The following is a 26796-nucleotide window of genomic DNA, read 5'->3' on the forward strand; positions in this document are numbered from 1 at the left end:
AAGAATACAACCCTGTCTCACACCTTTACCAATTTTAAAACATTCAGTGCTCTCATGCTCTATTCGAACAACTGCTTCTTGTTTTAGGTACGGATTCCTCAGAAGTACAATTAAGTGTTCTGGAATACTCAAACTTTGCAATGTTGTCCATAGCTTGTCATGATCCACACAATCGAAAGCCTTTGCGTAGTCAATAAAGCATAGGTAAACATCTTTCTGATAGACTCTGCTTTCAGTCAAGATCCATCGGACATCAGCAATGCTATCTCTCGTTCCATGGCCTCTTCTGACTCCAGCTTGAACCTTTGGAAGTTCTTTGTCAATGTATGATTATAGCCGTTCCTGTATTTAAAAAAGCTTAAGGAACAAAATTGAATATCTTCCAATATAGATCTTGAAAATGAGCACCCTATATTAGAAGGCAGTACACAATAGTTGTGGTGTTGTTCTGTAGAATCAGCACTGAACTACTAATGACAAGGTCAGCAGTTCAACCCACCAGCTGCTACTCAGAAACCCTATACAAGGTCACTGTTAGTTGGAGCAGATTTGACAGCACTTAACAATAACAACACAAGAGTCTCAGCAATGAATTCAAATATACAATATTTATGAAGATGTTGCCAGAAAAACAATATTTTTTTATGTTGTATATAAGGTTGCCAGGAGTCATATTGATGCAATGGTGACTAACAATGACAATGACATGTTTCACTTGAATATTTGTGGTAATATCTTCAGATAAGCAATAAAACTCAGGACAAAAAGGCTAGGCCTTCCTCAATAGAAGAAAAGAAAAACACTGCCATATTTCTTGTTTATAAGATGCTAGATGTCTCGATATTCCTCAGTATTCATATATTCTATTTTGTTAATAGCTTAATAATTTAAATTCTCCTAAACATGGTTGGAAAGACACTGGATTTGTAATTCTCTCATTTCATTCCTCTTGAGAAAAAAGCGTCCAGTCCAAATAGCTAGTAACAACTGACAATGATCAAAAATGCACTGAGTCAGAATCGACTCAAAGGTTGTCAATTTATTTTTGCTTTTTAATAGTACCATTTAGTCTATCTTTTAATATATAGACCTTGATTTATGGTTGCAACATCAGTTCTTTGAAAATGTTCAAACAGTAGGTCTACACTGTAAAAATTAAAACTGCTCCATCTAGCTGTGAATAAAACAGACTAAAGGAAATTGATGATTTAAGATAATATATGACTTTGATTTACGATACATAAAGCATTAGCATCTCATTTCCTTTCATCAAATCTTATAAAGAAATGCACCCAGATAGATTTATTGCTTTGGTTTTTTGTTTGTTTATTCTTTATTTTAAGATCATAACACACTATATAGTAAATGCCAAAGATTCATAAAAGGGATGATGAAGCTAATGCTTGAAATATTATTTCTTATATGCATTTTGATGTAGTTCACGCTAGTCTTTTAGATTCCAAATACATCTTAAACTGCAATAGCTGTTTTCTGATCCAACAGTGAAAAACATATGTGACTGTGTCCTCACAAAATATTTATAATCATGCACAGTATGACACCCACATGGGCAAATTCCAATTGCATATATGTCCATTTTTCCATAAATGGAAAATTAAAATATTGTTGTTGTCACTAAGTGCTGATGAGCTGGGTTTGACTCATAGCGATCCTGTATAAGGTTTCTAAGTAGAGGCTAGTGGGTTTGAACCATCAACTTTGCAGTTAGCAGTACAGTGCTTATCTTACAGCACCACAAGAGTTCAGAAATCCCAACTGGTGAGCAAGGTGCAGTGGATATAACTAGGCATAGTGAACATAACAGCTTCCCACACATAACACCTCTCTCTTGTGTTTCTTGTATACAAAGTAGTTTTGCTGTCCCGAGTGTAATAGTACAGTAAATATACTTGTATAAACTATAATACATATGTCTTGATAGTCACAATAAATGCATAAATGCATATGTTCCTGGCTTATGTATGTATGTATTATATTTTCCATCATTAATTTAATGTGAACTTTCTCTACTTACAAATAAAAAGCTTACGCTATAACAGTGTATGCTTTGATTCATAAGCAACAGTGTTCAATCTCCTGTATCGTACCTCTGTGTTTTATTTTCTTTCAAAAATATTACCATGAACTATACCATGGCTCTCAATCACAAAAAAATCAGTGCTGGTTATAAAGGTTGGAAAAGTGAAACGAGAAGTTATCAATTTGGAAAGAAAAGGTTATTAAACAACATAGCGATAGAAAATTAGTGATTGCTATTGTTTGTGATTTAGGCATGTTGCACTTGAAAATCATAACAATTCTCAAAGAAAATAATTCTCCAAACTGTTAAAGAATCAGCTCCAATGAAAGTTATAAGGCTACAAAAATGCAAGAAGGACCAATATGAGATATGGAGAAATTGGTAAGGAAGTGGATTGTGGACCAAGCATAAAAGCAAATCTCTCTCAGCACAATAATGATCACTGATAAAGCATGAAGCTTATTGGAAATGCTAACAAAAAGCAGGAGGAGATTATGATAATGAGTCTGGTGCTAGTTTTGGGTAGTTTAAGTACTTCAAAAACAGTTTTTGCATCATAGTGTGAAAGTGACTGGTAACCTAGTGAGTGCTAATGAGAAGACAAAAGAATTTGGTAAAACCTTAGATAAATTAATTGCAGAGGGCGGTTATTTGTCCAGAAAATTTTAAATATGGAGAAGTCTCTTATTTCTGGCAGGGCTTTCATCTACAAGGAGGCCAAGGCTTTTGTCTACAAGGAGGCCAAGGCTTTTGTCTACAAGAAGGCCAAGGCTTTTGTCTACAAGGAGGCCAAGTGCCAGGTTTTAAGGCTTTTGAAGACTGAATGACAGTGTTGGTAGGAGACAATGCTGCTGGCCATAAGTTAAAGCCATTTGTTACTTGCCATAGTGAAAACCTGAGGGCTTTCAAGAACTTTAAGAAACACACATCTTACTGGTTTATTACAGGAGCAATACAAATCACAAATCCCACAAAAGCTGTTTCAAGGTGCCTATCTCATCCAAGGAAATGGGGAAGCAATGCTTGGAATAAGGCATATCTTTCAAGATTTTGTTAATTGTTGACAATACTCCAGGACATCTCCCTTTCATTGGTTAACTCTACCCCAACATCACAATGGTGCTCTTCTTACCAAATACCACCTCTTTAATCCAATCAATGCACTAAAGGGTTATTACAGCATACAAGGCCACTGTCGGAGAAGGACCTTTGCTCAGGCTATTGTTGCAACTAGTAACACTGGCAGCATACAAGTGTATGAGTTAAGGAAGAAGTACAATATTTTCCATAGCAAAAAGAATCTTGCATGGCACAAGGATGATGTAACCAAGGAATGCATAAATGGCATATTGAAAAAAAAAATATTCAAGTGGTATGTGAATGTACAGGATTTGAAAAGGATAATGAAATTACAAGGATTAACAGAGCTGTTATCAACATGGTAAACAACCACATGAACCTACACACAGATGATGACACTGAAGAACGTCTAGAGAAGGTACTTGAGTCACAAATGAAGAGTGGCTGGAACTAGAGTAAGAAGGAAACTGAGGCAGAAGAACAGATGCAGAAGAAGCTCACTGTGAAGGGCTTAATCACATTTGTAGTGGATCTTCATAGTTTGTTGAGTGCTGAATGGAAGGATGAAGACACTGAGCATATTTAAATGGTAATTGCTCCATGTGTTTGCTGCATATAGAGAAATTAATGAAGACAAGAAAAGGCAAACTAGATAAACAACACCGGACATATTCTTGAAGAAACCAACATCTTCCCGAGAAGAGCCTCAACGAGGTCCTTCAGGCATTATAGGAGACAATATTATCATTACTGATGACAGTTTATCACCGGAGGTTATTTGATCCTATGCTCTTCCAGTGAAACTGTAAGAGGAAGTTGAGAATAATGGTGTTGATGATCCTAATCCACTGTTTAAACAGTGTGTGAGCTAAGAAAGTCTTTACATAAAATCTCAGACAGTTTAAAAAAAAAAGTCTAAAAGTTTAAAATGAAATAAGAATTTTTGCAGTTTAAAAATTAAAAGTTTACAAAGTAGCCTAAAGTTAATTTACAGAAACAAAATAAGAAAGGCACTTCTTGTATACATGCCTGTACATCGTACATGCAGAAACTTAGTGTAAGTTTAGTACCTTGTTGTTGTTGTTGTTGTTATGTGCCATCAAGTCGGTTCTGACCCATAGCGACCCTGTATAGGGTTTAGTACCTAGCACAGTACAAAACAGTGCAAGCACCAACCTCCAGACTCAATCAATATTATGTTAGTCCTGCAAGCACCATCTGTGGTAACTGCAGATTACATGCTAACCAATGTATGCAGTATTTATATTTACACTACATTTTTACATTATGTATAAAGTATTGTACACTATTAACCTGTTTAGCCCATACAGTACCTTGGTAGATACATTACCTGTAATACAGTACTGCATGTATACATATCTTGATTATTCAATTTATGTAGGTACATTATACTAGGGTGATTCAAAAATTTTCTGCACTCGGGTTATAGTAAAACACCTGTCTATGCCCACGGCTGATGACAACACTGAGTGCACATGTGAAATGATTCTGTGAAATACATGAGTGACAGTGGCAAATTATGTGGTAAATCATTTGCAAACCAGTCACGGCTTTGCCTATGAAATAATCCATCACAGAATTGGGTTTCAAAAAGTGTATATGACATAGCCACAGAGGACTAGAGTGGAGAGTGAAGCATCCAGCTGATAAGAAGAGAGGGCATATGCACAAGAACACCCACACTTACAGATAATACCCACTTTACCTGGCTTTAATGGATGGATGATCAGAACTCAACTAGAAGAAGAAAGATGCAGAAAAAAAAGAGTAATCTGATACAATTTGATGAACTTGACCTACACCTATGGATGCAGTAGCTCCAAAGAGGGAACAAATCTTTACAGTGAGCATCATTCCCATCCCCTCAGTATACAGGGCAGACCAACTTGGGACATTCGCTACCCAAAATGGGGGTGGCTACAAAGGCAAGAAGTGACTGGCTTACAAACTTTGAAGATGAAGCCTAAATCCAGAGGGAGTGAAGGAGGGTAGAATTTCCACTGAATAGTATCCAATGTCTGGACGGGGCTGATGAAAGGAGATGGGGATAAGACTCTTGTGGTACAATAGTGAATAATTGCTATCAGGACTGGCTGTGAAGGTTGAAAATGTATGGGTAGACATTTTGTAGCAAAAAGAGGGGAGTGGCTGACTTTGCTGTCCAGGAGCAGAGGACCCTGGGATCATTAAGGGAGAAGAGCAGCGGAGTGCGGGACCCTACCCAGAGAAGCAGTAACGCCAGAGATGGAGGCAGAGACAATGACATGGAGAGATGGAGTGGCTGGGGACTCTAGACCCAGAGAGGAAGAGGGGCTATGTGCTCACAACTGAGGGTCAGGCTTGCAGGGTATACCTTTGGTTGTTTGATGAAACATGGAGGGGATTGTAATTATGGCAATGAAACGAAATATGATAGGAAGAATATAAAGCTAATGTTCTCCCATGTAAAATAATTCACAATAAAACATTAAAAAAAAAAGTGTGTACGAGATGGATACTGAAACAATTCACATAAGAGCATAAACAAAAGCATTTGGGCAAATGAAATTTGGACAGATAATTAAAGGAAGGTAAAAGTTTCTTTAAAAACATCATTATTGGTGATGAGACATGGATTCATCACTATGAGCCTGAGAGTAAATGGTAGAGTATAGAATGGAAACATCCTCAATCTCTGACCAATTAAGAAAAAGTTCAAAGTCAACCAGTGGTTGGAAAATTGATGCCTACAGTTTTCTGGGATTCTAAATGGTCAGTACTGGAACAGTATCAAGAAAAAGTTTTAAAAATCAACAGTGCTTATTACAGTGAAATGCTTCCTGAAGAGGTGAAGTCTAAACTTCAGATTAAATACAGAGGGCTGTTATCCAAATGCATTGTGATCCTGCATGACAATGCACGTACCCACACCTCTGCCCACACAGTTGACACTCTGCAAAAACTTCTTTTTTGCGGTGTTAAAGCAGCCTGTTCTTGCTCCATTGGATTTTCACCTGTTTGGTTCCCTGAAAGCAGCCATTAAAGGACAAAGATTCACCTCTGATGAAGAAGTGAAGGCAGCAATGCATTTTGGTTCACAGCTTAGCATAAAATATTTTTTTAATAAGGGAATATGAAAGCTTGTTGACAAATGAACAAAGTGTATTGTAAAGCAAGGAGATTATGTCAAAAAATGATTTATCTGTCTTTTTAAAAACTTGATTAAATTCTATAACCAGAATGGGGATAATTTTTGACTCACCCTTTGGTATCCCATATATCTTCACTAAGTGAAACAAAAGGTTATTAAAACCATGAAGGTGGACCACCAGTATCTGCAATCGTTTGCACTTAGACATGTTCACACAACATCCAAATCATATAACGTCCTAGTTCATAAAATGCATCATAGATTTTAAGCAATAGATGATGGTATTTATTTGTAATACTCTGCTCCATTATCAAATTTGTCGCTGTTCAAATGGGGTTCTTTAGCCTGTTACTCTAACTCTTCAAATTTAGAACAGAGAAACAAATGAATACTATGAAATAATAAAAAATAAAACCCCAGTCTCGGTTTGGTACTGGATGGAGGGTAAGCACTAGACCACAAGGTTAGTTTGAACCACAAGGTCAGCAATTCAAACTTACCTTTCGCTCATCAAAACCCTATAGAGGGTCACTATGAGTCGGAACCAACTCGATGGCACCTAACAACAACAATATTCTTTAATTTATTGTATTCATTATTGTATCCCCTTTGGGAAGTCAAGATGGACTAATGCATTTTTTCTTTCCTGGACGGAAACTGAGAAAGAAATATTGTTGATCTACTATGCAGTTTATTAGGGACAGAGTGTCTGTGCTCTGATTTTGTAGGATTACAAATTTCTTTGGTTTTGAGGATATTAAACAGTTGAAGTCTATGTAACCAATTGCAGCCTGACTGACAAGCAATGAGAATGGTTTTGTCCCTTTAGGATTTGAGAGACTACTGTGCTGTTTGATGTTGGGCAAAGCCCAGAAGCCAAATGAGACAAGGGTGACTGGAGCAGGATTCATACCCACTTGCCCATCGGGCAGTCGCATTACTTTGAAGCTTTTTACTTGATTATTTTGTGGATGAAAATCAATCATGCCATGAAATCAGAAAAGATTTACTGAAAAGGCCATCACTGAATATAGAAAATATATTATAAAATAGAAACAGCTCATGATATTAGCACATCAAAGAGAGGAAAGTTTGCCTTGAGTATCATCACACATTTTCAAATAAAATTCCACCAAAAAGCACTTTACTTTTAACACATAATCACTAACATGTTTTAAGACCACCTTCCATCATTCACCCAAACTTATTGGTAGAATATTAAAATATCTATTATCATACCATCCTTTACATGCAACATTGTGATTAAGTACAATGGATATGTCTACATGTCTACATGTTGTCTTGCTATTTTCTTACTGATGTTTCAGTGTGTGCAGCCATGTTCTGATTTTCTCTCAATTCTTTATTTATTTATTTATTTTGTGTAAGAGAGATCAGAAAATACTGCTTCACCTTTTTCCAAAACAAACCTATCGAAACCACTGCCTCCTCTGTTCTCCCTCACCAATCTTTGCCATCAGTATCACTAAAAATAGCAACATTATCTGAAACCACAGTAAGTTACTCCTGAAGATTGCTTACAAGCAACTGATGGTAAAGCAGACAGCTGCATGGCTATTTAGAACAGGCTGGCCATATGGTGTACAATACTTAGACTAAAGAAATTCCTGAGGTGAAATAATATAACCATACTGTATATTTTACTTTCTGAATTTCTTTAAGACTACCTTTTATCCTTATAGTTTAAAAATTAGAATCTATTCAAGCATTCCTGGATAGCTTAAGTAGAATGTGAGTTCATATATTTTCTCATGGTCTGACCAATACAGGAATGAAATCATGAATACAGGGTTTTTTGCTCTGATGCTATTTTTGAGTATTACCACAATTTATTTTGTTATATTGCTTTTCTTTATTCCCCCCATTTATTTATAGAATTGTTTAAAAGAAAAAGAAATGGTTTTCTACCACCACTAAAAACAAAACAGAAAATACAAATTAAAAAAACCTTCCTGACTACAGATCTTAACAAGAAATCATTTCTACATTATTATTATTGTTAGAGGTCATCCAGGAAATTTTGACTCTTACCTACCACATGTGACAGGGTAGAACTGTACCCATAGTGTTTTCAAAGGTGTAATATTTATAGGAGCAAAGCCCCAGATTTTTCTCCTGTGTAGACACTGGGTAGGTCAAGCGCTTAACCATTACACCACCAGGATCTCCCCATTTACCACCTTGCAGTTAATTTAATAATGATCTTAGAACAAATATGATGAATTCATATTTTCCTATCCAAGGATTAGGAACTATGATCAAATCTTTAAAATAAAAAACTAAATGTGTTTGACATTCTCTCTACCAACTAAACCAAATGACTGATACTTTCTTAAGATTCTTTTCATAATGTTTAATTGCTAACTTTGTTCAGGATTGAATTATAACTAATATGTGCTTGAAATGTTCTATCCAGCATAAAATTGATTCTACAGTTGAACACAGTAAATTTGTAGACATATTATTGATTAGTTATTTTGCCCTAATTACACACAATTTTCCAAATATCTGCTTTTATCATGAGGTAAATACTAAATGAAAGAGTCCTGGTAACACAGTGGTTAAACAGTTAGCTGCTAACTGAAAAATCAGGGATTTGAAGTCACCATCTGCTCCACAAAAGGAAGATGTGGAAGTCTACTTCTCTACAGATTAAAGCCCTGGAAACCCTATGAGGCTGTTCATATAGGGTATGATTCAGAATCAACTCCACATGACGGGTTTGGTTTTTAAAGAGCAAGTTAAAGACATTGTGTAGCAACAGTCACAACATAGAAAAATAATCATTATCACATATTAGAAAGGTCAAGGAAACCACTAATTAGCAACAAATTTTAAAAGTAAGTTTTTCTACAAAGACACCTAACAACAGGACTCTACAATCATGCTTTGCCTGCAGGTGCCCAAGGAATGTCAAGAAATGTTTTGTTTCTTCTTCTATTCTTATCATTGAATAAATATGTGAAAAAGCAGATTTGCAAAGACATGTTGATTTCCTTAATGCACTCTGATATAAACTTTAAATAAACATAGCTAACAATTGTGGGATTGAGCTACTAAATACCAAGCACTGCTTAACGAAACATGAGCAGCTTTTCATTTCCTGTTTTAATGAGATGTGTTTTTGAACAAACATTAGACAAAAGGGAGATGTCTTGAGACCAAATGGTCTATATGGTGTTCACTAAGGTGCTAAAAATTGGGAAAAGTAATATCTCTCGGTCTTTCAGTTTATGTCTCTCTTACTCTTTCAATCTGTTTGCTTTATTTCTCCTCTGTATCTCTTTATATATATAATATTATATGGATTCCTGGTGTGGTACTATAGGATAAGCACTGGACTTCAAGGTCAGTTTGAACCCAAGGTCTGAGGTTCAAACTCACTCATCACTCCTCGGAAACCATATACAGTGTCGCTACGAATGGGGAACAACTTGATGGCACTTAACAATGACACATACACACACACACAAACCCTGTACAAGGTATTTTTGAGATGGACTAGACTCCAAGGCACTAATGAACAACAACAACATATATATGCATATGGAGCTTGGTGGCTCCATACAATAAGCACTGAACTGTGAACTACAAGGTCAGAGGTTTGAGCACACCTGTTTCCCATGGGAGAAAAATGATGCCTTCTGTTCCCTCAAAGGGTTAAACCTTCAGAAAGCCTATATAGGGTCATTATGACTTGGAACTAACTCCATGGCACTTAATAATGGATACATGTGCTTCAAAACATTCATGGAAAATATAATTACCACTTCATTGTACTTTTCCACAAAATATTTTGAAGCTCCCTTGTATATGTACATATATTCATAATTCATATACAAATAATTATATAAATATCATATATATTTGGGGTTTGGTGCCATCAAAACATTTCCAACTGCTAACAACCCTCTATAGGGTTACCAAGGAGCCTAGCAATTAGCAGTTAAGTGAGTGCTTAATAGTTTTTGTCACCAGGGACTCCTAAGTTTATCTATGTTGTTGTTGTGTGTTCCTGAGTCTGTTCTGACTTATAGACACACTGTATAGGGTTTCTGAGGCACTAAATCTTTGTGGGAGCAGAAACTTAATCTTACTCTTATGGAGCTTATGGTTTGCAATCCAGTACTTATCCTACAGAGCTACCACATTCCCTATGGTAGCATATAATTCATACTTATTTCATTCACATATATATTTATGCGTGTATGTATTTTGATATTTTTCGTGTCAATGTCTATTAGAGATCCACATGAACATGTTCAGTAGACATCAATGCAGTTAAATATGTAAATCTAAAACTTAGATACGCAGGTGCTTACTGTACACATTTTGGGGTTAACATCGCACAGATGGCCTAAGATTATGATAGGAAGAAAGACACTTAATGACTATTCTGTGATTGAAGTTACAGAAGAGGATCCAGTCAGGAGGACTGAGGAAAGAATGACATACGATCAAGGAGGGCAATTTATAGTAATTAATTTTTCAGTTATTTTTGCAGTAAAGGTGGGCAAAAAAGTGTAGCAGTTGAATGGAATTTTGTTGTTGTTTGTTAAGTACCATAGAGTCGGTTCCAACTCATAGCGAACCTGTATAGGATTTCTGAGGTGCGGCTGCTGGATTTGATAAACTGACCTTATGGCTTAAACGGACCTAGAGGCCGAGCACATTATCCTGCAGCACCACACCAGGAATAATTATAGAGATGTATTTATAGCTGTAGTAAGTTGTACATATGAATATGGATATATGTAAAGACAGAAGTCCCTATGTGGCAAAAACAATTAAGCACTTGACTACTAGTTTACAGTATGACAGTTTGAATCCACCCAGACATGTCTTAGAAACGGGCCTGACAATCTGCTCAATGCCATGCCAGGACCCCATATTGGACTAGTCCAGTAAAACATTGCTATTACCAGTTTTAGCCTCTTTGTCCTTCTGATTTTACTACACCCATAAAAATAATCAATGGCTGAAAATATAAAATTTTATTTATTCACTTATTTATTATTGGCATCTTCCCTTGGAATGTAAGTTTCAAAAAGGGAAAGGTCTTTGTCGTATTCATTGCTTTGGCAAATAGTATTCCCAGCAATTACTTTCTGTATTAACGAGATTATGTGCATATTGATGTGATCACAAATATATCTAAGAGTTTATATACATTTTCACTGCAAATCAGATGAGTTTTATTTACTTGTTAAAAAACAATAGAATCACTCAAAATTTTCTTTGCTGCTCCAGTAGACATACAAAGAGAAGCATAGTACTTAATAATTTACCAAGTTCTTATTTTAATTGTTTACTAAGGTAAACTTTTTTCATTTCCATGCTAATGATTTTGTTTTAGCTGTATAACTGATCCCTGGATGCTTAGGCCCTAGCTGATTTGATAAAAATGTACTATATGTTATCATCATCACTTTCATTAAATATTTATTTTTGCTTTCTTTTAAAAAGAAAAAAATGTGAAAATGCTCAAAGCACAGCCATATACAATGTATCACCAGAAAAGTAATCAGTGAAATACAGGATTTTAAGTAACAGGTATTATCAGTAAACTAAACTTAATGGAATTTTAATAGATACAAATTTGTTTCCTACAAGATTTTCAAATGCTTGTGCTGGTATCTTACATGCTTCCAAGGAAACAGGAATCCAATTTAAAATCTCATGAACAGGAAAATATGTCCAGATATATGGGAATGAAAAATATACTCCGATATGTTTTTAAAAAATATGCAGAGATTATGTAGAGGCAGCATATTAAATTTGGATGTGCAAAGCTGACTAAGTACTTTCTCTGACCTATGGAAGCATACAGTTTAATATTAGAAACAGACAGAAAATGGATGATTTCAATGTAATATGTTGATAAGGGAAGGTTTAGCCTCTTTTAGAGGTTCAGGGAAAACTTGCTAGTGATTTTATGCCTGACCTAAACCTTAAAGAAAGGTGCTCTCATAGTGTAGTGGTTACGACTCGGGCTGCGAACCACAAGGCCAGCAGTTCGAAACTACTAGCTGTTCCTCAGGAGAAAGATGAGGCTTTCTGCTCCTGTAAAGATTTACAGCCTCGGAAACCCTGTACAGGGTGGCTGTGAGTCGGAACCGGCTCCACGGCACATAACAACAACAACAACAACAAACCTTAAAGAATGTGTTAAAGATTTAAAGCATGTAAAACACAGTTAATGTTGTGAGAATATGAGAAACATGGAGAATATATAACAAACAATTAATATTTGAAAATACAGGTTTGGGTTATTATATGCTGATTTCTTCTCATATATTAAAAAATCTAACTTGAATTTAAACAGAAGACAAAAGCATATTTTGGTCTAAATGGTGGTGTTGTTAAGTGCCATCTACTCGGTTCAGACTCATAGCAAACCTGTATAGGGTTTCCAAGGAACAGTTGGTGAGTTTGAACTGTCGGTTGTGCTGTTCAAACTGAATTTACAGTGGAATGTATCCATTTAGTCCTAGAAACTAGAGGCAGTAAGGATTGACAAGCTAGTAGTTAATTCTGAAACCACAAACAGTTTCGAAAATCCATAGGTTATCTAAAACCAAAATCTAGCAAAAATTACCTTTTATAATTTACAGAATTGACTATTGATCCATTTAAAGAAAGCATTCATTTAAAGCATGTTGGTCAAACTTCATATTTAGACTCATTACTCAAATTAAAAAACTGGTAAATATATTTAGGGGTTCAGTGACATGTCTCTCTATACTTTCCTTTATTCAAGATATATCATTAATACTTCAAAATAGAACTCATGAGCAATTAATCCTATAGTCAGAAATACATAATTAAACACTTTCTTTTCCATGGCAACACATATCAACTCATAAGTATGGCCTGATCAAATGGTACTACATAATACATCTAACTTTTTACAATGAATTTTTAAAGCATCTCTGAGTAAATCTTAACAAATGGTTGTTATTTCTTCCAAGCATTGAATTCTAACATGTAGACTAGTGCTATCATTTTATTAAATGTGAAATAATGTAGTTCACATAGTACATGTTTTCAAACCTCAAAGCTGATATATGTCAGGTTCTATTATTCTTTTGGAGGTCAGGTGAGTTTTTAATATCAAAACATTTTAAGAAATAAGATGATCATCTTAGATTTGTAGATAAGAATCTAAAATTGCTTCAGGTAAGAAGATCAAAGTGAAATCGAGCAGAGAGATAAAATGGGAGAATGATACAATGAAGATTAAGAGAGATGATTGAAGAGAGAAAAGGGATCCTACCAGAGAATTACAGAAAATGAACATACACATAATAAAAATATCTTGCAGAGGATACAGAAAAATAAAAATATCTGATAGCAACCTACACAATTCACCAGAAAGCATAAAAATACATAATTATATATTCTGACAAAAAAAAAAAGCAAGTAATTGACTTTTATGAATATATAGAAAATACCAGAAAACGTGAAAGGGTAGTGCCAGAGGTAAAAATCACAGGAAATTCCAGAAGAATGTGCCTATAAATTTGACCACCAGTGTTACAGGTTACCTCTGATATATGTTAAATATCAAATACAACAACACAGTCAGTACCTTTGCTTTATCTCTCATCGATCCTTTGCCCAGGATAGACATTTTAGCACCTGTTTCTTCCTGTAGCCTCTTCAAGGAGTTTCCTCTTGGTCCAAGCAATTTCCCCACAAAATTGAACTAGAAACAAAATCAATAGAGTTTTTTGTTAAAGGTAGAGTAAAGGGGTGATTTTCACCAAGCACAATTGATGGGCTTTTTGAAACCTTACCATTGAGATATGTTATGATACATATATATATATTCCTAAATCCTAAGTAAAATAACAATGTCATGAAAGGACAGATATAAAACGACAAATGTGATTCTCCATAGGTCAGTAGGCTACTTGTATGAGTTCATAAATCATGATTACTAAAATATATAATTATGATACATAGCATTAAACAATTTTAAAGTTAAAATTTTTTCTGAGACCAAATTTAATATTCAACATAAAGATTAAAAAATTAGTAAAACATTTATGAAGCAGCAAAGGTATTTCCATATCAATAATTTGTAGAATGTATCATATTTTAAATATATATAATAAAATACATTAATCGATCAAACCAGAAAGGAATTGGGATGAATCCTTCTAGTTTACAACATTACTAAAGGCATTCCCTCACCAGTTGGGATGTAGAAATAAAAGATTTTAAGCAGTTTATGTAACTTCACAATTTCAAAAATTTAATACTTTATTGAATTTTAAAATTAAATTATTAAATGTCATCCTATTAAAGACGATCTGGCTCTATAACATTCTACTCATTTCATAAGCATGAGACTCAATTACTCTACAGTATTGCATTTCCTATATTAAAGGATTATTTTTAGGATCAGCAAATAAAAGGCGTGACTATACGATGAAAAGTTAAAAGACAACAGATAGAGCATATACTAAAAAACATATTGTCTAAATAGAAAATTCTAAAAGGTCATTCAATTTACATGTTTATCCTGAATGGTGCTGAAAAACTGATAAACTAAGAACAGTTATCAAAGTATATATGCCAGTTGCTAATGGGACCATTATTAAAATAAATAACCCAGGTAATTTTTCATACCATCGTACACTGATTAATTAAAAAAAAAAAAAAAATACAAGAAATTAAAATACCAAGAAATATGTTGGGAGCATGGAGAACAAAGAGAAATTAAATTAAGTCAGGTCAGCACTCCTTAATCAGGATTTTCTTATTATTTTCTAACGAATCGGGCTGCTAACCTCAAGATCGGCAGTTCGAAACTACCAGCTTTTACCGGAGAAAGATGAGGCTTTCTGCTCCCATAAAGATTTACGACCTCGGAATCCCTGTGTAGGGTCACTATGAGTCGGAACCGACTCCACAGTACTTAACAACAACAACAACCAATTAAGAAATAATCGAAACTTAAAAGGTGAAAGACTAAATCATTTCTCCTTACATATAGGATTAAGACCAGGATATTTTAATCTCACCAGAGCTACTCAGCATTGTATTGGAATGTGGACTGTCATACATATAGGCAAATAGAATAAGTTGAACATTATGAGGTCCAGAACTAGACCATACTTAGTTAATTGATTTTCAACAAAAATGCCAAGCAACTGTATCAGAGAAGTAAAGCCATCTCAAAAAATGTTGCTTAAAATGTTCGAGAATGGCTCAAATAGTTAAGCAAATTTAGGTAGCATAGTGGTTACGAATCGGGCTGCGAACCTTAAGGTCAGCGGTTCGAAACTACCAGCTGCTCCGCGGGAGAAAGATGAGGCTTTCTACTCCCGTAAGGATTTACACCCTCGGAAACCCTGTACAGGGTCGCTATGGGTCGGAACCGAATCGACGGCACTTAACAACAACAACAACAACAATGGCTACTATTAACAAAATTCGTTACTAACCAAAACCGAATCCTTAGTCATTTAGTTGATTCTGACTCATAATACAGAGTGATGGTGGTGGTAGTGTTCTGACTTACAGCGGTCTTGCATAGGTCGGAAGCTGTAAACCTCTAAGGGAGCAGAGAGCCTCATATTTTCCCATTCCGAACTGCTGGTAGTTTCAAATTGCTGATCTTGAAGTTAGCAGCCTGACTTTACAACTACGCTGCCAGAGCTGCTTATAATACAGTGTTGTTGTTGTCATTAAGTGCCATCGAGTCGGTTCCGACCCATAGCAACCTTGTATAGGGTTTCCGAGGAGCGGCTGGTGAGCTTGAACCGCCAACCTTGCTGTTCAGACTTTGCAGTCAAGCTCATTAACCCACAGCGGCATAAGGAGTCCATAATACAGAGTAGAACTACCCTATAGCGTCATCAAGCCTGTACTTTTTATGGAAGCAGACTGCTGCATCTTTCAACCCAGGACAAGCTTATAGGTTCAAACCACTGACTTTTTTAGTTAGCAGCAGAGCATTTAGCCACTGCACCACCAAGGATGTAGTAATAATATTGTTGTTGTTGTTGTTTGCCATCGAGTCGATTCCTACTCACATCGACCCTATAAGGGGTTTCCGAGGAGAGACTGACGAGTTTTAACCTGGTGTGGCGCTGTGATTAATGCACTGGACAGCAAAGTAAGCTTGTAAGTGCCATCCTTAGAAACCCTATGTAGGGTCACTATGAGTCAGACCGACTTGATGGCACTTACAAACAACAGCAACAATCTAAATAGTCTTCAAGATTGTGACCTAGATTTTCGTTTTATTTGTGATGAACAGATCTTTTTTTGTTTGAACTAAATATTTGTTTTACAGCTAGCATAGTTTAATTTCTTGTTTTTAAAGTCATAGGAACTATTCCCCTGTATTTTTCTTCTACAAATTATAAAGTTTTGCCTTCAACACCTAAATCTATAATATTATCTAGAATTCTCTTTATATTACCATGTGAGGGAGGGAACTAAACTGTAATAGTTTATGACTGATATAAATACTACCACCAACTTGTTGTTATAGTTTTGACTCATAGAGACCCTGTATAGGGTTTCCTAGGAGCATCTGGTGAGCTTGAACTGCTGACCTTTCTGTGTCATTTACATTACAGACAGTTGTTAATGAATCTCCAGCCAATCCTAATGTCACTTTCTTCTACACATAATCCAGTTTCTCTGATTTTTTGCTTGGCATACAGATTGAATAGATATTATGAAAGGATACAATGCTGACACACATCTTTCCTGATTTTAAATCATTTAGTATCAATAATTTGTTATGATCCACACAGTCAAATTGCTTTGCTTAGTCAGTAAAGTATAAACAAACATCTTTCTGGTATTCTCTGCTTTCAACCAAGATTCATCTGATATCAACAGTGCTATACCTTGTTACACAAAGTCTTATGAATATAACTTGAATTTCTGGCAGCTCTCCACTGATGTATTGCTGCAACCATTTTTGAATTCTTTTCAATTAACCAATTTTTCTTTAACCTAGCAATATTTTCCCAACACTTTTACAGTGAACCACAAGTTAGCAGTTCAAGTTCACCAGCCACTCCTCGGAAATCCTATACACTAGTGATGGGCTGGAACCAACTTGATGGCACTTAACAACAACAAAAATGCTGAATCTTTGACTTCTTTTTGAACCATCTGCTTTATCTTCTTGATGATTCCTTCATTAGAGTGAAATAAATATTTGCTATGTGTTCATTCAGAAGAGGAAATGGAATGAGAGATATCATTGCTGACGTCCGATGGATCTTGGCTGAAAGCAGAGAATATCAGAAATATTTTTACCTGTGCTTTATTGACTATGCAAAGGCTTTCGATTGTGTGGATCATGACAAGCTATGGACAACATTGCGAAGTATGAGTATTCTGGAACACTTAATTATGTTCATGAGGAATCTGTACCTGGACCAAGAGGCAGTTGTTCAAACAGAACATGGGAACACTGAATGGTTTAAAATTAAGAAAGGTGTACAACAGGGTTGTTTTCTTTCACCATAATTATTCAAACTGTATGCTGAGCAAATAATCCGAGAAGCTGGATTATATGAAGAAAAACGTGGTATTAGGATTGGTGTAAAATTCAATAACAAACTGTCATATGCAGATGATACAACCTTGCTTCCTGAAAGTGAAGAGGACTTAAAGTATTTACTGATGAAGATCAAAGACCACAGCCTTCAGTATGGATTGCATCTCAATGTCAAGAAAACAAAAATCCTCACCACTAGACCAATCAACAACAAACAGTCTTGTCAAAGGAGAAAAGACTGAAGTTGTCAAGGACTTCATTCTTCTTGGATCAACCATCAACACTCATGGAAGCAGCAGTCAAGAAATCAAAGGACATATTGCATTAGGCAAATGTGCTGCACAAGACCTTTTTAAAGTGTTGAAGAGCAAAGATGTCAAATTGAGGACTAAGGTGCACCTGACCCAAGCCATGATATTTTCAAAAATCTCATATGCATGCAAAAGCTGGACTGTGAATAAGGTAGACCATAGAAGAATTGATGCTTTAGAGTTATGGTGTTGGAGGAGAATATTGAAAGTGTCATGGGCTACCAAAATAACAAACAGACAGATCTGTGTTGGAAGAAGCATAGCCAGAGTGCTTCTTGGGGGCCAGGATGGCCAAACTTTATCACTCATACTTCGAACATATTGTCAGTAGGGACCAGTCACTAGAGAAGGATATCATGTTTGGTAGCATGAAGGGTTAGAGAAATAGAGGAAGACCCCCAGTGAGATGGATTGACAAAGTGGCACTATCAATAGGCTCAAGCATGCAACAGTTGTGAGGTTGGCCCAGGACCGGGCAGAGTTTCATTCTGTTGTACATAAAGTCACTATGAATTGGTACCAACTCGATGTTACCTAACAACAGCAACACTAATTAAGTGGAATGAAAGCATTAATGAATAAATGAACAGTGAACTAGTAAGAAAGATAATGTGACACACGACATGCACTACAAATATACATGTCTGATTACAAAAATATTTAAAAGTACATTTATGACTCTAAGTATCATTGTAACATAAGTGAAAAATGCATCTTATTGTCATCCATTTGAAAATATACATGTAGCACAATTACAATGCATTTTCTATTTTTTTCCAGCAAATTGACTTAATCAATGCTATTGACTAAAATTATTTGCATGACATTTAATTTTCAAAATAACTTGGAGTACTCGTCAACAGTTGTGCAATTCATTCTGACCACATAAAACCTTGCCATATTTTATGAACATTTGTTATTGTTGTTAAGTGTCATCGAGTCAGTTTCAAACCATAGTGACCCTGTATAGTTTCCAAGGAGTAGCTGGTGAGCTTGAATCGCCAACCTTAAGGTTCAAACCAACTTTGAAGTTCAGCACATTAACCCACAGCACCACACACAAGACCGGCCAAGTATGAATTCCCTGTGACAGAGAAATTAAAAAAATTTTGACAGTGCATTAGAATTATATGATAACTAACACAAATATACAATTAAGAAAATGCTATCAGATAACAGTTTTATATATATATATATATGTGTGTGTGTGTGTGTGTGTGTGTGTGTGTGTTACACAAGTGTGGAGATGTGTGTACATACATATTTGTTTTATATCATCAAGGCACTGTCGTACTTTGTATGAAACCTTTTAAATAATATAGAATATATTCTTATTATTAACCATTGAATGAGCTTCAATTCTTTAATTATTAGGTTCTACAGCCCAAAAGGAGCTATGGTAGAGTAGTGGTTATGAATCGAGTTGCTAACCTCAAGGTCAGCAGTTTGAAACTATTAGCTGTTCTGCGGGAGAAAGATGGGGCTTTCTGCTCCCGTAAAGATTTACAGCCTCAGAAACCCTATGCAGGGTCAATATGAGTCGGAACAGACTCCATGGTACTTCAACAACAACAACATCCCAAAAATATGTCACCTCAAACTACTAAGAGAAGTTTTTATGACGATTTTCCACCAAAGATGAAACTGTTGATATTCTATTTTAAGAAAATCATCTTAATCCCTGTTGTTGTTGTTGTTGTTAAGTAAAGTCAAATCAGTTCTGATTTATTTGGTTTCCTTGGAGCAACTCATAGGTTTGAACAGGTGACATTGTAGTTAGTAGTATAGTGCTTGTCTAAGAAAAAATGACTCCTCCTTTGTGATTGCTGTTGTTAAGTGCCATTGAATTGGTTCCGACTCATAGTGACCCTGTATAGAGTTTCTTAGAAGCAGCTGGTGAGTTTGATCCACTGACATTGTGGTTCGATGCATTATCCTACAGCACCACAACAGGATTACAGTGATTATTTCTACCATAAAAGTCATTACAGGTACTGAAAGAAACTTATACTAAATAAGTCCCACTGTGCTGATGTAGGATAAGCCATGGACAGCTAATCAAAAGGTTGGTGGTTCAAACCAACCAGCTACTACTTGGACACACTATTCAGGGTCGCTATGAGTCAGAATGATGCACTTACAACCAACATACATAAAATGTAATAATTATCCTAGGCTTAAAGCTAAACATTCTGAAGAGAAGTACAACACAGGAAGTCCATTTAACATACTTCAGTTTACAATTCCATGGTGTTTAAATATTTCATAGTAGTTTGATGCAATGTGGCAAATGGCCTACTTTGGAGGCAATCATTTTTAAATTTGCTACTAAACAGGAATCATATTGTGTGTCATTAACAGGAGACTTGTTCTCAGAAAAGAAGACAGCTATATTTTAAAAGAATTCCATTTCAAATCTTTATCATAATAACTTGGTTCTCCATAGGAGAACTGTGTTTCCAACTGACTTGCAAAGGGATGACAATCAGTGTTGCAAAGTCTACTAGAAAAAAATCACTGCAACAGATCTAATAACAACTGCTTTAAATCATGTGCTCAGCAGAAACTGTCATTCACTATAATTCATATCTGCTTGTCCACTGTTGTAAAATAGATCTTGGGTATTTTGTGTAAAGATATGTGCTTCATTATGTTTTTATTTAATATGCTATATTCCTTTTCTTGGCTATTTCAAATAGAAAGTGCTTATCCCATGAATTTGATGCACTATTATTTACAGATTTACATGTTTTTGTTGTTGTTAGGTGCCATCGAGTAGGAACCGACTCATAGCGATGCTATGCACAGCAGAATGAAACATTGCCCGATCCTGGGCCAACCTCACTATTGTTGCCACGCTTGAGCCCATTGATGCTGTCACTTGGACATACTACCTTGTAACACTCTCATAAAACATTAATAAGAGTGGTTTTATTCCAATTAATAATAATGAGAGGGATATTATTGTTGTTAAGTGTTGTTGACTTGGATCCAACTCATGGCGACCCTGTATAAAGTTTCTGAGGAACAGCTGGTGAGTTTACACTGCCAACCTTACAGTTAAACCAACCTTGCAGTTCAGTGCTTTATCATGCAGCATCACAATAGGACTCTAATCAGAAGGATAGGAGCTAGAAATTATATAAACAACTAATATATACTTTAGCAGTATGGTACAGACTGAAATCATGTAACCATATTTACAAACTAAACTAGTGATTTTGTTTGTTTTTTTAATGTAGAAAAATTTAATAATACATGCATAGTTTTAGAAAAATTAAATATACAGTTTCAGGATCTTCTCAACAGTACTAGATTCCTTTGCTGAATTTCAAACTAAAGAAAAAGATTTTCACTGGTAAAGCAAAATGGAAGTTTAAGCCAATTGTTTTTAAGTATCTGTCCCCGTTTTATTTGTCCTGATAGGACTTTAAAACTACAGAATTAACAAGGTAAGGAACAGAATGATATTCAGTTTTAACTATGTCTATGTTGTAAGGGACAAAAGATAAGACAGGCTTTGTCCAAGTTCACAATGTCATGACATCCACACATAACTATAAAACAAGTTCCAGGAAGATGCATTCATTTATATGTTTTTAATTCACCTAATTTTATACAAATCATACATTAGTTGTTTTTTTGAATTTGCTGTCTAAAGACATATGAACTGAGAAGTACTGAATTTCTAAGCAGTGAAGACATTGCCTATGAGCTTTGGAGTAGTCAAAACGATACAACATTCCTGTTGGAAAATGTATATTCACAAATAAATTCAACTATATACTTAAAATTTACTTATGAAAATGTGAAATACCTTTCTTATTAGTCTACAAAAAAGGCAATGCTCAACTATATCTAGTAATACACTCAGAAATAAATTCAATAAATTCACTTCTTGCAGCATTCCTCAACATCAGTTAAAAACACAATAAATGTTTATCCAAAGTTTCTGATGTACCAAGAAACATGCTAAATGCTTCATACATATTATCTTATTTAATTATTAGATTCAAACTCTTAGATATTTAATCATTTAAAGACAGTTATTAATTTACATGTTGTTATTGTGGCTGAGTGTCGTTGAGTCAGTTCCAACTCATATCGACCCTGTGTAAGGTTTTAAAGTGGATGGTGGTTTTGAAACATCAATCTTGTGGTTAGAAGTCCATTTCACATTTAATCGCTAACTAATGCACACAACTTTAATGGAGTAAAATCAAAGAAAAGCTAAAGAATATTTTATTAGGTTTTGGGGGGATTCTTAAAAAGTATATTCCTTCTATTATGAAAATGAATTTAGAAATAAGGAACCCTAGTTGAGCCTTGAACACAGTGATTAAGCACTCAGCTTCTAACAGAAAGGTCAGTGGTTAAAAATTACAAGATGCTTCGCAGGAGAAAGATGGGACAGCTTGCTTCTATAAAGACTGTTGTTATTATTAAGTACTGACAAGTCATTTCCAACTCATAGCAACCCTATATAGGGTTTTCAATGAGTGGCTGGTAATTTTGAACCACTGACCTTGTGGTTCAAATTGGCCTTGTAATTCAGTGCTTTTCCTACAACACCACACCAAGGCTCTGTTAAAACTTGTTGTTGTTGTTGTCAAGTGCCAATGAGTCAATTCCAACTCATAGTGACCCTGTATAGGATTTCCAAGAAGCAGCTGGTGAACTTGAACTGCCGACCTTGCTGTTCAAATTGACCTTGCAGCCCCAGCATATTAACCCATCTTGGAAATCCTATAGGGCAGTTCTACCCAGTTATATAGGGTCTCTGTGAGTTGGAGCAGACTAGAAGGCACACAACAACAAATTAGAGGTAAAATACAGAATTTGCATATGCAAATGAGCTAGAAGTTATTAAGCAGCCACCAAGGTACAGTTTTTTTCCAATAAAATATATAATCAAAATTAAGCAGTGACTTGAATCTTGTGGCAGCATACTAAATTGCAGGTGTTATATATTAATTATTATTCTAGCTGTTTCTATTGTCCACTCAAATCGGCTAATTACCTTGCTCCACTCTGCTTTGTATCCCTAGAATCTGACTTCTATGAACTATATCAAACACGTTCCTTCCATATTTTCCTTCTAACTGGGTTTGGCCAATGGCAAGTAACTAAAAAAATTAGAAAGTATAAAAGAAAAATCCAAGTAGTTACATTCTTGGCTCCATTCTTGCTGCACCTTAATTTGGTAGTGAATCTGTTCTAATACGTACAGTAAACAGTTCCTGTCTGAACATCCTCGTCTACAACTGCAAGTTTTTCCCTTTTCTCATCTCTTTGGTATTAAGAGCAATAATGGTGTCCCACTATAGCTAGCCCTTGGTAGTTTCCCTAAACAATGCTCACATTTTGTAAATAATCTCTTAATTAAACTCTTGACAATTACCTTATTTGAGTGAGCCCTCTGTTTCATTTTGAGATGTTGAGCAACACAGTTATTAAAAACAAATATTGTTGTTACATGCCATCGAGTCGGTACTGACTCATAGCAACTTTATGCACAGCAGAACAAAACATTGCCTGATCCTGGGAAAACCTCACTATTGTTGCCACGCCTGAGCCCACTGATGCTGCCACGTGGTCAATCCATCTCTCTGGGGGGTCTTTCTCTTTTTCTTTGACCCTCCACCTTTCCAAACATGATATCTTTCTCCAGAGACTGGTCCCTCCTGATAGTATGTCCAAAGTATGAGAGATGAAGTTTGGGTATCCTGGCCTCCAAGGAGCATTCTGGCTGCACTTCTTCCAAAACAGATTGGTTCTTTTGGCAGCCCATGATACTTTCAATATTCTCCTCTAACACCATAACTCAAAAGCATCAATTCTTCTACCGTCTTCCTTAGTCATGGTCCAGCTTTTGCATGCATATGAGGTTACTGAAAACAAATACAATAATTCATTCCATAAAAATTGAGATTCCTAAACACAGTTTTCACCTAATGGATGGCCAGGCCACATTTACCTACAGGTGCAGAGCCATATAGTACAATAATTACAAAAGGAATTAAAAATAGAGATTCTTAGAGTTAAAGGATTATAAACAAGATGATATCCAGGTGAAAAGGTCTGGAAAGACTTTCAGAAAAAATACAGCTTCAAGTAGAACCAAAAGGATAGAGGAGATTAAAATAGTTTCATAATATTATCCAATGGGCAAAAATACTTTTTGTACGTTGACATTGGAACCAACCAACCACAATAAATTTGAAATGACAGAAGGATGTATGCTGTCAAAAGAAAAATTTGGTGTGGCACTACAGGATAATGCACTGGAGCACAAGGTTAGTTTGAACCACAAGGTCAACAATTCAAACCTATCAGGCACTCCTTAAAAACCCTATACAGGGTCGCTATGAATTGGATTCTACTTAACAGTACTTCTCAACAACAAAAAATAATTTTCTGACGCTGCTTATGTTGAATAGTCTAAAACTAAAATTAAATCAGAAAGAATGAAATCATAAGCTCTGAATAGTCAGACCTAGAAATAATTCAGTGAAATATATCAAATGGTAACTCAGTCCAGCTAGATATTCAAACTAGAGCAATTTAATTATATAAATGTCCTTTTATTAGTGTAAATTAAAATGTTCCATTCATCCTGGTGTGACACTGTAGGATAAACACAGGACTTTGAACTGCATTATTGAAAGATCAAACTCAGCAGTTGCTCCTGGGAAACCCTATACAAGGTCCCTGTAAGTTATAACTGAATTGACAGAACCCAACAACAACAAAAACAACATTGTTTATCTCTGTTGATAGAAACTAGATTTTTTAAAATATATTTTTCTTTTTCTGATAATTTATAGGTATTCATGAAGTTTCATACATTTTGGGGCAAAAAAATAAAGAAAATATATGCTGAATAAAGTTTTTATTCTTTTCCCTTATGTCTATTGAGAGTTAGATAAAAGTACCTAGTATAAGCATAATGTCAAGAATAAACAGAAACTGCTGTTGCTTTTGTTGTAAATAACTCAAGAAATTAACTTTCAATATTGCAATAAATAAAAAACACCAGAGTGTATGCATCTGAGAAATTTAGAAGGAAGAAAATAGTTGTATGGCCAATGGTAATTGGCAATTGATCATTGAAATAGATATTTTAGGAGCATACTGAGCCAACATGGGACTCGTATTTTAAAAGGGAAATAATGGAATTCCAAAACTGGTACTGGGTTACTGCCCAGTCAATCTTTCAGACAAAGAAAATGACTAAATGAATCATTAAGGATTAGTAAAATCAATCTTCAGATAAGTAGAAGAGCCACATTTTCATTAGTCTACTTAGGGAGCTAATGTAATTTTTGTTTGTGTGTATGCTCATATGTGTTTATTTAACAATTCAAGTCTACTGCATATTATAAAGTACTTAGGGCAAGTTTGTATATGTATTTATGTATAAGAAGTGGCTTTTGCCCTGATCTGGACTGAGTAGAAAAAGATTAATGGTAAATATTTAAAATGCTTAAAATTACATAATCAAATATGAAATTCTCTCTTCATATTAGATGCTCCACTTTTCTTCAGGGAGGAATTATTTCATGTTCTTTCATTACCACTTTGGCTTGCCCACATTTGAATAGTTCAGGGGTAGATACATAACCTAATCCATGGCCATTAGAGTCCTTTCTTGGGGTTTTTCACAACTGGTGCAAGCTATAAATAGAAAATTCAGAGCTATCAGGAGCCATGTTAAATAGCAGTAACCATGAAATAGCTGCACAGTAAAACAGAATGAAGCTGAATCTCAGAAAAAAAACATGGACAGGGTTGTTCATGATGTTTAAATTTTGTCTATTTCAGAGGTCTAGTGTTGTGCTGCAGGATAAGTACTGGGCTGCTAATCACAAGGTCGGTGATTCTAACCCATCAGCTCCTCCTCAGAAACTCTATACAAGATCACAGTGAGCCAGGACTGACTCGATGGCACCTGATAACAACACTAGTGTTCTTCAAGGCACAGCTGGAGTTCAGATTTAACTATCAATTATATGAGATTCTCCTCCCAGAATCTATCTACTAATTTCCCCCTTTGATTAAGCTATTCCCATTTGAATTTCTGTCACCTGTGGTTAAAATAACCCTGACAAATAAAGAATAAACTCATTATTATACAAACCTCATTTTATTTTACAGGTTTGTGATAACCCGCTGACCAAAGTATTTCATCACACCACATGTTTGCTGAATTTAGTGACCTTATTGGAAACAAATGAAAGTTAAGTAAAAGTTATCATCAAGAAAGATATGAAAAGACTAAAAGCAGCTATATAAAAAATAAAAGTAGATACACTGCATTTTAAATTTGCATATGTTAAAGATGGATATAAAAACAAATATTTTATTGCTGCTTTCTTGCACTCCTCTAATTTGTGCAGGTCTCTATCCGCCTATGTTGTCCCTAAAAGGAAGAGATTAAAGATAAATGGACAACAGGGATGGGAAAGGCCAGTTGTTTATCTTTGATATATATGATGTTTGGCTGAAGGAAAAGAGGAAAAATACTCATCTTAATGGAATTTTTTTTTTTTTTTTAGCATCTGAAAAGCAAAAAACTACAAGCAAAAGTCAAGGATATATGCATATATTTTCACTCAGCTTAATTAGTCACAGAAACACAAATATTGCATAAGAC

The 26796-nt window shown here is 35.2% G+C and overlaps 1 protein-coding gene and 1 pseudogene across 1 annotated transcript in view; one reads left to right on the forward strand and one right to left on the reverse strand.

The window, feature by feature from the left end:
* The window catches only part of LOC102811579, a 2818-nt pseudogene extending 2704 nt beyond the window's left edge, over window positions 1-114 (forward strand).
* KHDRBS2 (KH domain containing, RNA binding, signal transduction associated 2) overlaps window positions 1-26796 on the reverse strand; it is an 864427-nt gene that overhangs the window by 553867 nt on the left and 283764 nt on the right. The window contains exon 3 of the mRNA XM_006835744.1: window positions 13885-14001. Within this exon, the coding sequence (XP_006835807.1) occupies window positions 13885-14001 (117 nt within the window). The remainder of the gene's footprint in view (window positions 1-13884; window positions 14002-26796) is intronic.

The sequence above is a fragment of the Chrysochloris asiatica genome, unplaced genomic scaffold (genome assembly GCF_000296735.1).
Source record: "Chrysochloris asiatica unplaced genomic scaffold, ChrAsi1.0 scaffold00019, whole genome shotgun sequence".
Taxonomy (NCBI): Eukaryota; Metazoa; Chordata; class Mammalia; order Afrosoricida; family Chrysochloridae; genus Chrysochloris; species Chrysochloris asiatica.